At 50.6% G+C, this 11,242-nt stretch overlaps 5 protein-coding genes across 5 annotated transcripts; 1 reads left to right on the forward strand and 4 right to left on the reverse strand.

Annotated features, from left to right (window-relative positions):
* Positions 1-990: 990 nt before the first annotated feature.
* Positions 991-2,872, reverse strand: LTR84_009290 (uncharacterized protein; the record flags this gene model as incomplete). Its single annotated transcript, XM_064852830.1, has 3 exons — positions 991-1,481; positions 1,543-2,143; positions 2,198-2,872. 3 exons carry the CDS (start codon positions 2,870-2,872, stop codon positions 991-993), a joined length of 1,767 nt encoding a protein of 588 aa, XP_064701055.1.
* A 990-nt stretch (positions 2,873-3,862) lies between these two features.
* LTR84_009291 (uncharacterized protein) lies at positions 3,863-5,164 on the forward strand (the record flags this gene model as incomplete). Its single annotated transcript, XM_064852831.1, has 1 exon — positions 3,863-5,164. The coding sequence occupies one exon, from the start codon at positions 3,863-3,865 to the stop codon at positions 5,162-5,164; it is 1,302 nt and encodes a 433-aa protein (XP_064701056.1).
* A 386-nt stretch (positions 5,165-5,550) lies between these two features.
* LTR84_009292 (uncharacterized protein) lies at positions 5,551-7,293 on the reverse strand (the record flags this gene model as incomplete). Its single annotated transcript, XM_064852832.1, has 1 exon — positions 5,551-7,293. One exon carries the CDS (start codon positions 7,291-7,293, stop codon positions 5,551-5,553), a length of 1,743 nt encoding a protein of 580 aa, XP_064701057.1.
* An 832-nt stretch (positions 7,294-8,125) lies between these two features.
* Positions 8,126-9,404, reverse strand: LTR84_009293 (uncharacterized protein; the record flags this gene model as incomplete). Its single annotated transcript, XM_064852833.1, has 2 exons — positions 8,126-9,219; positions 9,401-9,404. The coding sequence occupies 2 exons, from the start codon at positions 9,402-9,404 to the stop codon at positions 8,126-8,128; spliced, it is 1,098 nt and encodes a 365-aa protein (XP_064701058.1).
* A 260-nt stretch (positions 9,405-9,664) lies between these two features.
* On the reverse strand, positions 9,665-10,626 carry LTR84_009294 (uncharacterized protein; the record flags this gene model as incomplete). The annotated part of the gene is made up of 2 exons (XM_064852834.1): positions 9,665-9,722; positions 9,776-10,626. 2 exons carry the CDS (start codon positions 10,624-10,626, stop codon positions 9,665-9,667), a joined length of 909 nt encoding a protein of 302 aa, XP_064701059.1.
* Between the last annotated feature and the right edge of the window lie 616 nt (positions 10,627-11,242).

Here is an 11,242-nt window from a genome sequence, read left to right on the forward strand (position 1 = left end):
CCCACGTGCATGACTGACTAGGCGTTTGGTTTTGCCGCCCGTCCGGCTTGAATTGCATCCTACACTCATATAGATCGAGAAACACGATAGAACGAAAGAGCTGGCCAGCTAGGTTTTTTAGACATGACTTCGCTGGCGCGCTAGGGTATGCACGCGTGTATGCAATGTTCATTTTTGGATCTGGTGTCTTACCACCGTTTCTCATCTTCCCAGGAAGCATTGCGTGACAGATACGATCGCCGGGAAACAGGACCTGGGGCTTGAGGCGCGTCGGTGTGAATTCTGATATACCCCTCAGGGGTTTTCGAGGTTCCTGGAATTCGAGGTGCTCTGTCGAGCTACAAGCACGTACGTAGCTGCTGACAGACACGGAGACAGACGGCGGAGATGACACGGGAGTTTCGAGTTATTTGCGGGTTACTGGTCCCGGGGCGTTGGTGTCATGTACCCACGTACCTACGACTTTACTACAAGTCAGAGAGAGCAATCACTCCGTTAAAAGATAGAATCGATCAATTCAAGCTGTACCAGAACCGAGTCAAGTCAAATCCAACCAGTTCGTTGACTGCAGTGAATTAGTGTGAGAGCAATTCCTGATTGACTCGTGATCAAATCAGATCGATCTCTATTCTTTATATCTTTCAACCTACTCATTTACACACTTGCAGCAACTCCGTCGCTCCATGCATGCTATGAACGAGAAATCGTTTCTATGCAAGAGGCATTTTACACCCTTTTACACAACCCTTTTACCCCGTCGAACTGCTTTTCTTAGCTTTTCTCTATTCGAATGCTCATCATAATGGTGCGCCATCAGCTCAGGATGCTGACCTGAGGCATCCTGGTTCAATTCGTTTCTTCATCTCCCATTCGCCTGACTGAACAGTGACGTAGAAAGAGTATACGTATCGAAGGGCCCACTGGAAGTCGAGAGGTTGCTTGCGCGACGAAAACTCCGGGCAAAAATTCAGATCAAAGGCGACAGTCAACTCATAATTGCACACCCCAAAGTCCCTTTCCACCACATACACCTAGCGTTCCCATACCAGGGGCCCAGCTTAAATTGGCCACCTCAAAAGCGCACTCCCATACAGCACTAGGACCTCGTTCCTGACCAGTACCACCGGGCTGCCCAGCCACAGCACCAGCCACGGGAGCAGGAGCACCGGTCGTTTGATTACCAATTCCACTCGCACTTGAACCCATAAGATCCCACAGCAAGACACAGCAATCATCAGCGCCGGAAGCGAGAAGACCACGTTGGGAATTGCTCCAGTCTATACAGTTCACAGAAGCTCCATGGCCCTTTAGTTCGAGTAAGGCTTGGCCGGGTTGCCGGACATCCAGAACACGAATTACAGAAGAGTCCTGACTGAACGTGGCAAGTAGATGTGCGTCATGGGGAGAAGCAGCTATACGGAGTAGGGGAGGTGGGAAGGGAAGTCCTGAGGGTGCTCGAGTTGGTGAAGAGGATAAAGAATCTGATCAAAGAGAAGTTCCATGTCAGTAATCTGAGTTGGCGGAAATTGGAAAGAGTCTTACCATCCTTGTTTTGTTGCTTCTCGGAAGGTTCATATATGATGGTACTGTGTTCCAGGCTTCTGAGGTCAAACATTCTCACACTCCCATCCGCACCACAAGACACGAAAACGTCAACGCTGTTGGCGCAGAAGCGAACATCATAAACCTCCTTGTCGTGTGCGATCAGTTGGGTCTTTGCGGTGAGAGTGGGAATATCCCAGATGGTACAGGTGGTATCAATAGAGGAGGTGATGATTAAAGAAGGCTGGACAACATTCCAGTCCAAAGAAGTGATAGGTGCTGTGTGTTCAGGAGATTTTGAATTGGAGAGGAGAGCCAGAGGGGAGAGTTTTTGTAAAGGAGGGCTTTTTGTGCTATTTGAGCGAGACAGAGTATTGGATTGATATTGATGTTGGTCATTGGGTAAAGACCACAGCCGCAGATGATCACCAGAAGTCGCGAGCAGATCGGTAGTCTGTTTATTGGAGGAGGGTGGTTCCCACAAGATTCTTGTCACAGGGTATGCGTGTGTGGCTTCGGCAGTTTTGATGAATTCCAGCCCACGCTCGCCATGAGGGTTTTCTGGATCGATTTGGGTCCGTTGTGCATCTAGTATCTGAATCTGATCCTATGTCAGCAAAAGTCCCGTGACGAGTTCCCTTCCTGCGATACATACATAATTATGATTGTCCTCCAAGTAACTTCCCATGGCAATTTTGCCAGCAGGGCTGTTGTTGGAGCGCGGAGGCCATTTGCACCAGTCAACCGCATATATCGGCCAAGGAGCTGTGTAATTACTATTTCGAGGGTATTGGCCCATGTCGCTCTCTTGAGTCACATTAGGACTGAAGGGAATATCCGAGAAGTTGTTGTCTCTAAGGCGCACGTCGGCCAGGGCAAGGGGGGAGTAGGATGAAGGACCAAGAGGAGTACTGGGAATATAGCTGCTGGAGGTGGCACTATATTTACCTTGCTCGGGGGTATGATTTGTGAATGGTTTGTACTTTGGCTGATCCATTACGCCAGGGCTGGAGCGGGAATAGCTGTGGGAATGATTCATGGTAGAAGGTCTTGCGGAGAGTGGAGGCTGTTGCAGGCTCAGCTGAGTAGAGATTTGAGGAAGAGTAGGTAGGCTGGGAGCAGCACTGCTAGCGCCCAAGGGCGCAGGAGCAGGTCTGTTGACCAGACCGGGCTGTAGAGTGCCAGGAATGGGATTGGACTGGAGATTGGATGCACTGGAGGGTTGTTGAGGAGTGGAAGGATCGATGTTTATAGACAAAGCCTGGTCGGCGGATGAGGGCAGAGGGGCACCATATGCTGGCGGAGCACCATAATGGTGAAGGTCGCTCATGGCGGAAGTTGGAGGGTTGTTGTGAATGAGTGAGAGATCGTCGGGCTGGCGGCCAATGGTTAGAGAGCGCCTGAGGCCGGAGTAGTGATTCTGACTTTGATTCTCGTATTGAGGCTGAGGGGGACCGGAGCGGTAGGGGATCACGGTGGGATTGGGATTGGCACCGGGATGGCCATTGGTGTGGGATCTATTCTGGTCGGACGCCGTGGTGGGCGGAAAGGATTGTGGTTGCGGTTGTGAAAGGGGAACAGGAACTTGATGGGGTTGAGCGGGCCAAGGTTGGTTCTGAATTGGTATGTGGTCCTGGTGGTGTTGGTGCTGCTGTTGGTATTGGTTGTGGGCAGGTTGGGCTATGGAAGTCAAAGTATGGCCGGCGGAATAGAGGGCATGGGAGAGAGAGAAATGGCTGTCATGAGGTGATTGAGGTTCGGAAGAATGATGTCGATGGTGAGGAATGTGGAATGGCATTCTAATGGCGACGACAACGACGATAGCTCAGTGGGTGCAGGTGGTTGGCACTGGGAAAAAGTACAGCCAGCCTGAGTGTCTCTCCCACACTGCCCGTCCAGCGCTTGTAGCGCTTGCAGCCTGAGCCTCAGGGGATGATTTCAAGTCCAGACTGGGTAAGTCGGGTCGCTCTTTCCCTCGACTCTTTTTAGTACACCTCTTCCCCACCTTCCTTCCATCAACACCTTCAACATCTACAAGTCCGGCTTCATTCTTGTTGACAGTCGGAATTATTTTAGCCCGTACTGGAGATTAACACATCAGCTCCAGGTGTTCAGACTGCAGGTCAACAGTGCCCAAGCCATCACACGAACTTGAATCCCATAGATCTGACATGCCTCTCCTACCATAAATCTATGCCTCGGTCCAATCAATAGGTAAATATATACTGCATGTCTCTCTTCAACCATTATATACCAAAGGGCACTACATTACACAATTATATGAACTCCGATATCATACTCAGAGAAACCCCATATCAACATGCCACCTCTCCCTGAGACCGGCGTGTCACTCCTTGTCCTTCCAGCCTTGACTATTTCATCCCCGCCATCATCTTGGAGGTCAGCATATAAAACTACACTAGACACTCTGCTACCTCATCTCATCACCAAGGAAATTTCAAAAGACGGCCCTCCAGCCAGACTTGATATTGCTGTCGTTCTTTCAGAGTCATACCCACCGACTCCCAGCACTCCCCGGTCATCAATTTTCAGTCCCTTTCAACAACTCTTGTCCTCATCTTACAGCCTTGTTGTAAGCTCGGCCGCCAAATTAGATATTGACCTAGATTTCCCAGGTGGTCTGGATGTGCGAGTCTTGCTTCTTGAGCCTCGTCTCTCGTCTCTGCCTTCAGGTGTCTCTGGCAAGCAAAGCCTCTCTGGTCCCATAGTCGATATTCCCACCTTTGTCAAGTCCTCCAGGCCCTATACAGCTCTCTATTCCGTTGATGGTGAAGCAGGAGAACGATGCCTGAAGAAACTTATCACTGCATATAATTCCACCAATATTTCTCCGCCATCTACCAAACGCCTCCCATCTGGCCCAGCCTTCACAACTTCTTCATCGACTTCCAACCCTTCAGAGGAAATAATCGACGATCGACCACTGAAAACTCACACATCCGTTGCTGTGGGTGGCACTTTCGACCACCTCCACATCGGTCACAAACTGCTCCTAACCGGCACCATCCTCGCCGCTGAACCAGGCACAACATCCTCCCGCCTCATCACCGTCGGCATCACAGGTGACGAGTTACTAGTGAACAAGAAATATGGCAACGTAGTTGAATCCTGGGACGTTCGACAACAACGGACCGCCGAGTTCGTCGAATCCATCCTTGCTTTCCACCCAAACATCCCCAGCATCAAGAAAATCCAACACATCGACCAACCCGGACCCAACGGTCAGGTCGTCCGCGTCACATACGCAACAACCAGTAGCACCAGTGATTCATCAAACCCCACCGACGAGATCACCATTAACTACACTAAAATCTCCGATCCATATGGACCGACCATCGCAGACGAGAACATCTCAGCACTCGTCATCTCAGCCGAAACCCGCGCAGGAGGGAAGGCCGTGAACGACAAGCGAGACGAGAAAGGATGGAAGCCGCTGGAGGTATTCGAAATTGATATATTGGATGCAGGTGTGGTTGATGACGACGACGGAGAAAACACCAGCCAGGGATCCGGGACAAAAGAGGAGAAGAAGGGCTTTGAGAGTAAAATCTCAAGCACGGAGATCCGAAGGAGAGTGGCTGAGAAATTGAAGCCGCAATGACTGTTGGTTATTGGCTTATTCGAGTATAACATATACATGTGCCAGGATACAGTCTGCCATTTCCTTGAGATCACACATATGAGACAAGACTACATATAAGACAGTAAGTCTTATCTCATCGAAATAAAGCTACGTTTCCGGTTCATCGAATATGCATGACTGATATCATATACACCTCATCCCTCATTGTTACTAAATAGACATACGCAGGAAGACTAGCAGGATAATTCCAAGGTTGGAACGCTGACACACAAACACTGCAACTCTATTCCTCACGATGAAAAGCCTCCGTACTCCCTTCCACCCATGCTCAGCTATACCATCGCCTGCAATCATCGCCTGCAACCATGACGTCCACCCAGCAACAGACGAAGTCAAAAGCTAGGTCAATGCGACAAGAAGAAATCCGGACCGGGATCGTCGTCCTCGCTCTCAGACATCGGCTCGCGCACGACGGGGGCGGAAGTGATAGCCTTCTCCCTCTCCCTTTCTTTCCCCTTACCCTCCGCTCTCACCTCCGTCCCAGTCCCCGCCCCAAACTCACGCAGCGTATCCTCGAGGCTCTGGTTACTAGTCTCGCCGGGGCTTTTGCTGCGCGGGACCGTCGACATCCCTATCGACATGGGCATTGACTGCATGGAGCTGGACGGCGGTGGCTGTTCATGCAGGAGATCTTCGTGCGGCGTATCGTGACTCTCGTGGGTCGTGAAACTATCTTCTCCACCAAAACCACTGTGGCCGTTTAGTTCATGTCCCAGATCCGGATTGCCAGGAGCATCATCGAAATCATGGCCACCACCACCACCACCATTCGCCACATCTGATGTCTCGACCAACAACCCCCTCGCGAGCTCGAGCGCGGCTCTTTCAGCACCAATCGCACAGACCAGGAGATTCCAGCCTCGCTGCTCCGCGACGTTCAGATCCCGCTCCAAATCCTCCATCAGCGCCGACAGTTTCGACAGGATGACCTGCATGCTGGCGTCCAGCCCCAGCTTCGCGAGCGCTGGGTCGCCCGCGTACGACTGCAGCTGCGACTGGCTCAGGTCACGGGTCTGCGCGCGCAGTTCCTGCTCGAACGCGGTGATGCGACCTACCACGTCGCGCCACAGAGACGAGCCTTCTTCCAGGGCGAGTTTCTCGCTCTCCACGTCAGATTTGCGAAGATTCAGCACGTCCTTCTCGGTGGTCCATTGCTCTTGTGCCATTTGCAGGGTTCGTCGTTCTGGTTTCAGCGCGTACATGCCGCTGCTGAAGTCCGGACGTAGGCCTTGTGGGACGGGCGGATGGCGGAGGAAAGTTCGCGTCTGGGTGTCGTTCAGCCTGAGTGATTCGCTGTAGGAGCTCAGTCTTGATCCTTTCGTGCTGTCTTCCTCGCGTAACCGCGCCTTCAGTTGTCGGTGTCGGGCTTTCAGTTCGAAAAGTGTGTTTTCTACTTCGCGTATCTCCTGCTCGACTTTCTGTACTTCGGATTGTAGTCCTACTGACGTATCTTGGTGCTGGATTTGGTAGATCTTATCGTCTAGAACGGTCCTTTGGTTGCTTAAGTCGGACACTTGCTTCAGTGCCTCATCCCGAACCACCACTTCGCGTTCGATGAGCTTCAATTCGTGTGTCTTGAGATCTGCGAATTCTTTCATGGCTTTCCCCAGGCCCATTCGAGCCCGGCGTAGACTAATTTTCTTGGCCTTTGGTTGTCTGATTGGGATTGTTTTCAGGCCCGAGTCTCTCCGAGTCGTAGGTGTTACTACTGAAGGCGTCGGTGTCGGACTTCCGACTGACGAGACATTGTCGACTTCATCTGCACTGACTCCCGCGCTGAGCCCTTCTGACTGAGCATCGAGTAACCCTTGCAATGTTCTTTCAAGTGATTTGGAGGCCCGTTCAACGGGAAGGAAAGGATCGTCGTGGCGTACAATGGAGGAGACAAGATTTGAGTGTCTGGGGCGGGGGGAAATAGAAGGTGCCTGCCGAGAACGTGGAGAAGATGCGATCGAGTCCTGCAATGCGATTCGAGGAGGAAGTGAAGCTGAAGATCTCGTGGATGAAGGGGGTAAGTCATATTCGTACTGAGGCAACCGGCTGCCTGGTGTTTGGGGAAAGATTCGATCGATGAAAGACTTGTTCATGGCGGTCTCCTTGGGTGACTCTCGGTGCTGTTGTTTTCAATATCCAAGGATGACGGAATATGTTCAACGCTCCTGCGACCCAATCTCTCGGTTATAGATTTGCTCGACGAGCTCAAGGTATTGGTCGGCCGGTCCAAGTATGGCGAGAAGTACGGCTTGTCCAACTACCCTGTAATTTGCAGGGACCTGCTCCCAGTATGATAGGGCCAACAGTTGCTCGAGGAGCTCTTCTCTCACCCCTTCCCAAAGCTTTTCTCGGAACTGCGGCACGGATCCTTTGCAGTAGTAGATGACTGCGGCGACGATACACACATAGAACCAGAGCTTGCGGCTTTGCACGCGCTGCTAAAGCGGCATTGCTGGGAGTTGGTAGTATGGCACAGTCAAAGGAACAGAGGGGTGGAAGGTGACTTCATGGAATGTATCGAGGGTTGTAGCCTTGGAGGTGCGCTAGGACTCGGTGGAAGGTTCTAGGAATTACATGGCATAAAAGAAACAGTGTGAAAACTGCCCATTTCAGGCGTTCGCAGGCTGCAAAGAAATGAATCAGATAAAGTGTAGGAGGCTGCTAGTCAGTTAGTCACTCGACAGTTCGAGGTCGTGTGCATGTGGAATTCCCCGGATTTCGGGAGTGTGACACCAAGCACGTTTGGCACATGATAATCACCCGACATCAAGTTCAATAGTCATTCATGGTCGACATTCTTGTTCCTGCTTCTCCTATTTCTATCTCGCAAGTTGAAACCATACGCTACTCGAATAGCTGAGATTTGTATTCTGAAGCCGCCATAAACTGCCAACAAAACTCACGACTCACACATCGATCAATCAATCATCCCTTGATCTCAACCACAACCTTTCCACGTGCTCTCCCAGTATTCAGCCGCTCAAAGGCTTCTTTGGCTCGACCAAAATCAAAGACACTGTCAATGACGACATCTTTCTCAACATCTAGCTTGGTGGCTTCCTCCAACCACTCCTGCTTAGCTTCCAAAATGATGCATTCATAGGAACTGGTCACACCCAGATAACCAAGCAACCACCTCAGCACCATCCGTGGATGCGTGAGATAAAGTGCACTGCCACCCATGGAGCTCCGAGAAGTCTTGTCACCAACTATCGTGACATATTGGGGTGCTAAGCCGATGGTTTCAATCCCACCAACACAATCGATTATCGCCCCGGGTGAGAATTTCCTGACGGCATCGACTACCGCACTTGACGATGTCGTGTAGTCGACGAGTTCATCGGCCCCCAGACTTTTGACAAAGTCAGTATTGCGACTGCTACAACTGGCGAGCACCGTCCATCCCAGCGACTTGGCAATCTGCACAGTATAGATTCCTGTGGCAGAAGAGCCACCCAACACGACGACTTTGTTCTCAGACGGAGTGGACGCCTTCATGAATGGCTTGCATTTCTCGATCGAAGTGCGAGCGGTAAGATAGACGAGAGGTAGACTTGCCGACTTCTGCCACGAAAGATGCTTGGGCTTTTTAATGATGCATGCCCCTTTTGTATTGATATGGGCTACTTCGGTGAGGAATCCGGTGCCATCCATCGCCATAGAGATGCCAAAGATCTCGTCCCCTTTTTCAAACTCGGTTTCGGATCCAGCCGCCAGTACCGTACCCGAGAAATCCCTTGATGCAATCTTGGGTCCATTGAGATAGGGTAGAGAATTCAATGGCACGTTCATCAATTGGATGTCGACTGGATTCAACGCAGTGGCATGGACCCGTATGATCAAGTGAGAGGATTCTGGTATTGCTGGTACATCTGTCGTAGAGAGTGTGAGTGTCTGTGGATATCCAGCGGTTGTGTAAGTCCATGACTTGACTTTAGATGTTGTCTCAGACATCTTGAGTATGAAATTAGGTCTTGGCTTGTAAACAGCCCGGTATTCGTTATGTAGAGTCTCTCGATCTTTAGAGCAGATTGATATTTTTCATTTATGCTTGGACAAAAGCGGTAATCTCATCAATGATGGAAACCTGACGTTTTTCTGTCTGTAGACTTCTATTTGGAAAGTCGGAGTATAATCAACCTCCGCAATCGGGTGAGGTCACCAGGAGGTCACTTTTAGTGTGGAGAAACTCTCTTTCACCCATCATGCCGGACAGCCGGCACTATACCGAGGCTAGATGTCATAGTGTCAACAAGTTCGATTCCGCGACTTGCGACGGAGAATATTCGCAGTATAAAAATAGTTTGGTATTCTGAACATGAAGGAGGGAGTCATGCTGGAGAGTAGTAGGTGAGCCTTGGTGTCAGGCTATTTCATTCTAATAATGAAGCTGAGCGTCCGTGTCTGATCGTCCTCGGTTTTGAAGGGTGGTGATTCGTCCATTTCATAAGAAGGCGCAAGATTTCACATCAACAAGCGCCAGGCACCGAGAATCAGCGCGGCTGTACCTGTGCATACGCCCCTGTTAATGATGTTAGTGCTGTTCGTATATCATGTGGAGTGCTCGTCACATACATCAACCATTGCAAAGTCGAGAACTTGACAGCTTCAACTCGTTCTCTTAAACTCGCAACTTCTTGCTCGATACGAGCCTCGGTCTCTTTGATGCGCATCTCTTGGCCATTCGCTTCTTCTCTTATCCTACCCTTCTCCAAATTCAGATCCAGGCGTACACTGGCTTGGGTTCGACCAATCTCGTCGCGTAGCCTCGAGCTCAGTTTGGCCAGGTCACTCGATAGTCGATCATGACTCGTTCTGGTTAATTGAGATTCCGTGCTATCCGCATTGGCCAATTCACTCCTCAACTTGGCAAAGTCAACCTTTTGAGTGTATGTGCTTCGCTCGGCATCTTCTTTCAAGACCATCGTTCGCGTAAGGTTTTGGATTGATTCTTCGATGACATCGTTTAGCACACGCATCATGGCCACCGCTTGCGCCTCGCTGAATCCTTCGCCCTTTAATCTTGCCACGAACTTTAACGTGTCAAAATGGTGATCTTTCCTAAGGACTGCTGTGGTTGAGAAAGCCTTGCGGGCAGGTCTGAAAACCGCAACGTAGACTCCGTTGTGTCGAACAGGAACGGCATCTGCTGGAAGAGGCTGTAGATAGGTTTTCGGTCGCCGTTGTGCATGCGTCCGAGAGGATTTTGTAGTCGCGAAGGTTGTTGAAGGCCCGGTATGAATTGTATGAATTCGCCGAACTGGTGACGCTGGTTTAAAGGTGGGAATTGCACTTCTCCTCTGTAGAGAGCGGAGGGGGACTGGTTGTGCAGGAACTTGAGCAAAAGAAGTGGTGGTCCAGCTCAGTCGTGGGAGCAGGAACCGTGGCAACTCCGCCACTGGCTTTGAGTTACCCATGGAAGGCATCCTGAGGTTTGAGAGTGAGTCGGGACTATAGAGCCGTTTATGAAGTGAAGACACTGTAGTGCGGAGAGGTCAAATGAATGATACAGTACATGAAGTAAGGTGATTGCGAAAAATGCGGTTACGAGCCGGGAAAAACAGGCTGACGATTTACCTTTTGCGCTGCTCCCCGGACGCCCGCAGTTCAGGCTTCTCGCCAAGCACACGCACTAGACGCCTCGTGACTCTGCCTAAAAGCAGCGTCATAAGACATACCCTTCAAATTGTTCCGAGGCTTCAAGTTGTCGATGTATTCTGTACTGTACCTAGCAAATATTCATCATGGTACGAACGCTTCAGATTGTCGCTGGGCCTCGTAGGCTGTGTCTGGCCTAGAAAGGCACGTAAGTAAACGATGATTCAGAGCGAGTAGATTAAACACTGTTTCCATCATACATCGTTCACGATGGGCCGAAACGTGCCTCAACCTATTGCAAGACTTCCTGGATCCCTCAGCACCTTCTTTGGAGGAACCCCACGCGTCGGTCTGGCTATTGCGGCATTAGCCGTGAGACATGGGATATTAGTCTTGGTGAGTAGCTCAAAGATCTGAAGGGAATCGGTCAGCCAAACACTTGTA

This window comes from Exophiala bonariae (assembly GCF_035927105.1).
Source record: "Exophiala bonariae strain CCFEE 5792 chromosome Unknown scaffold_37, whole genome shotgun sequence".
Lineage (NCBI taxonomy): Eukaryota > Fungi > Ascomycota > Eurotiomycetes > Chaetothyriales > Herpotrichiellaceae > Exophiala > Exophiala bonariae.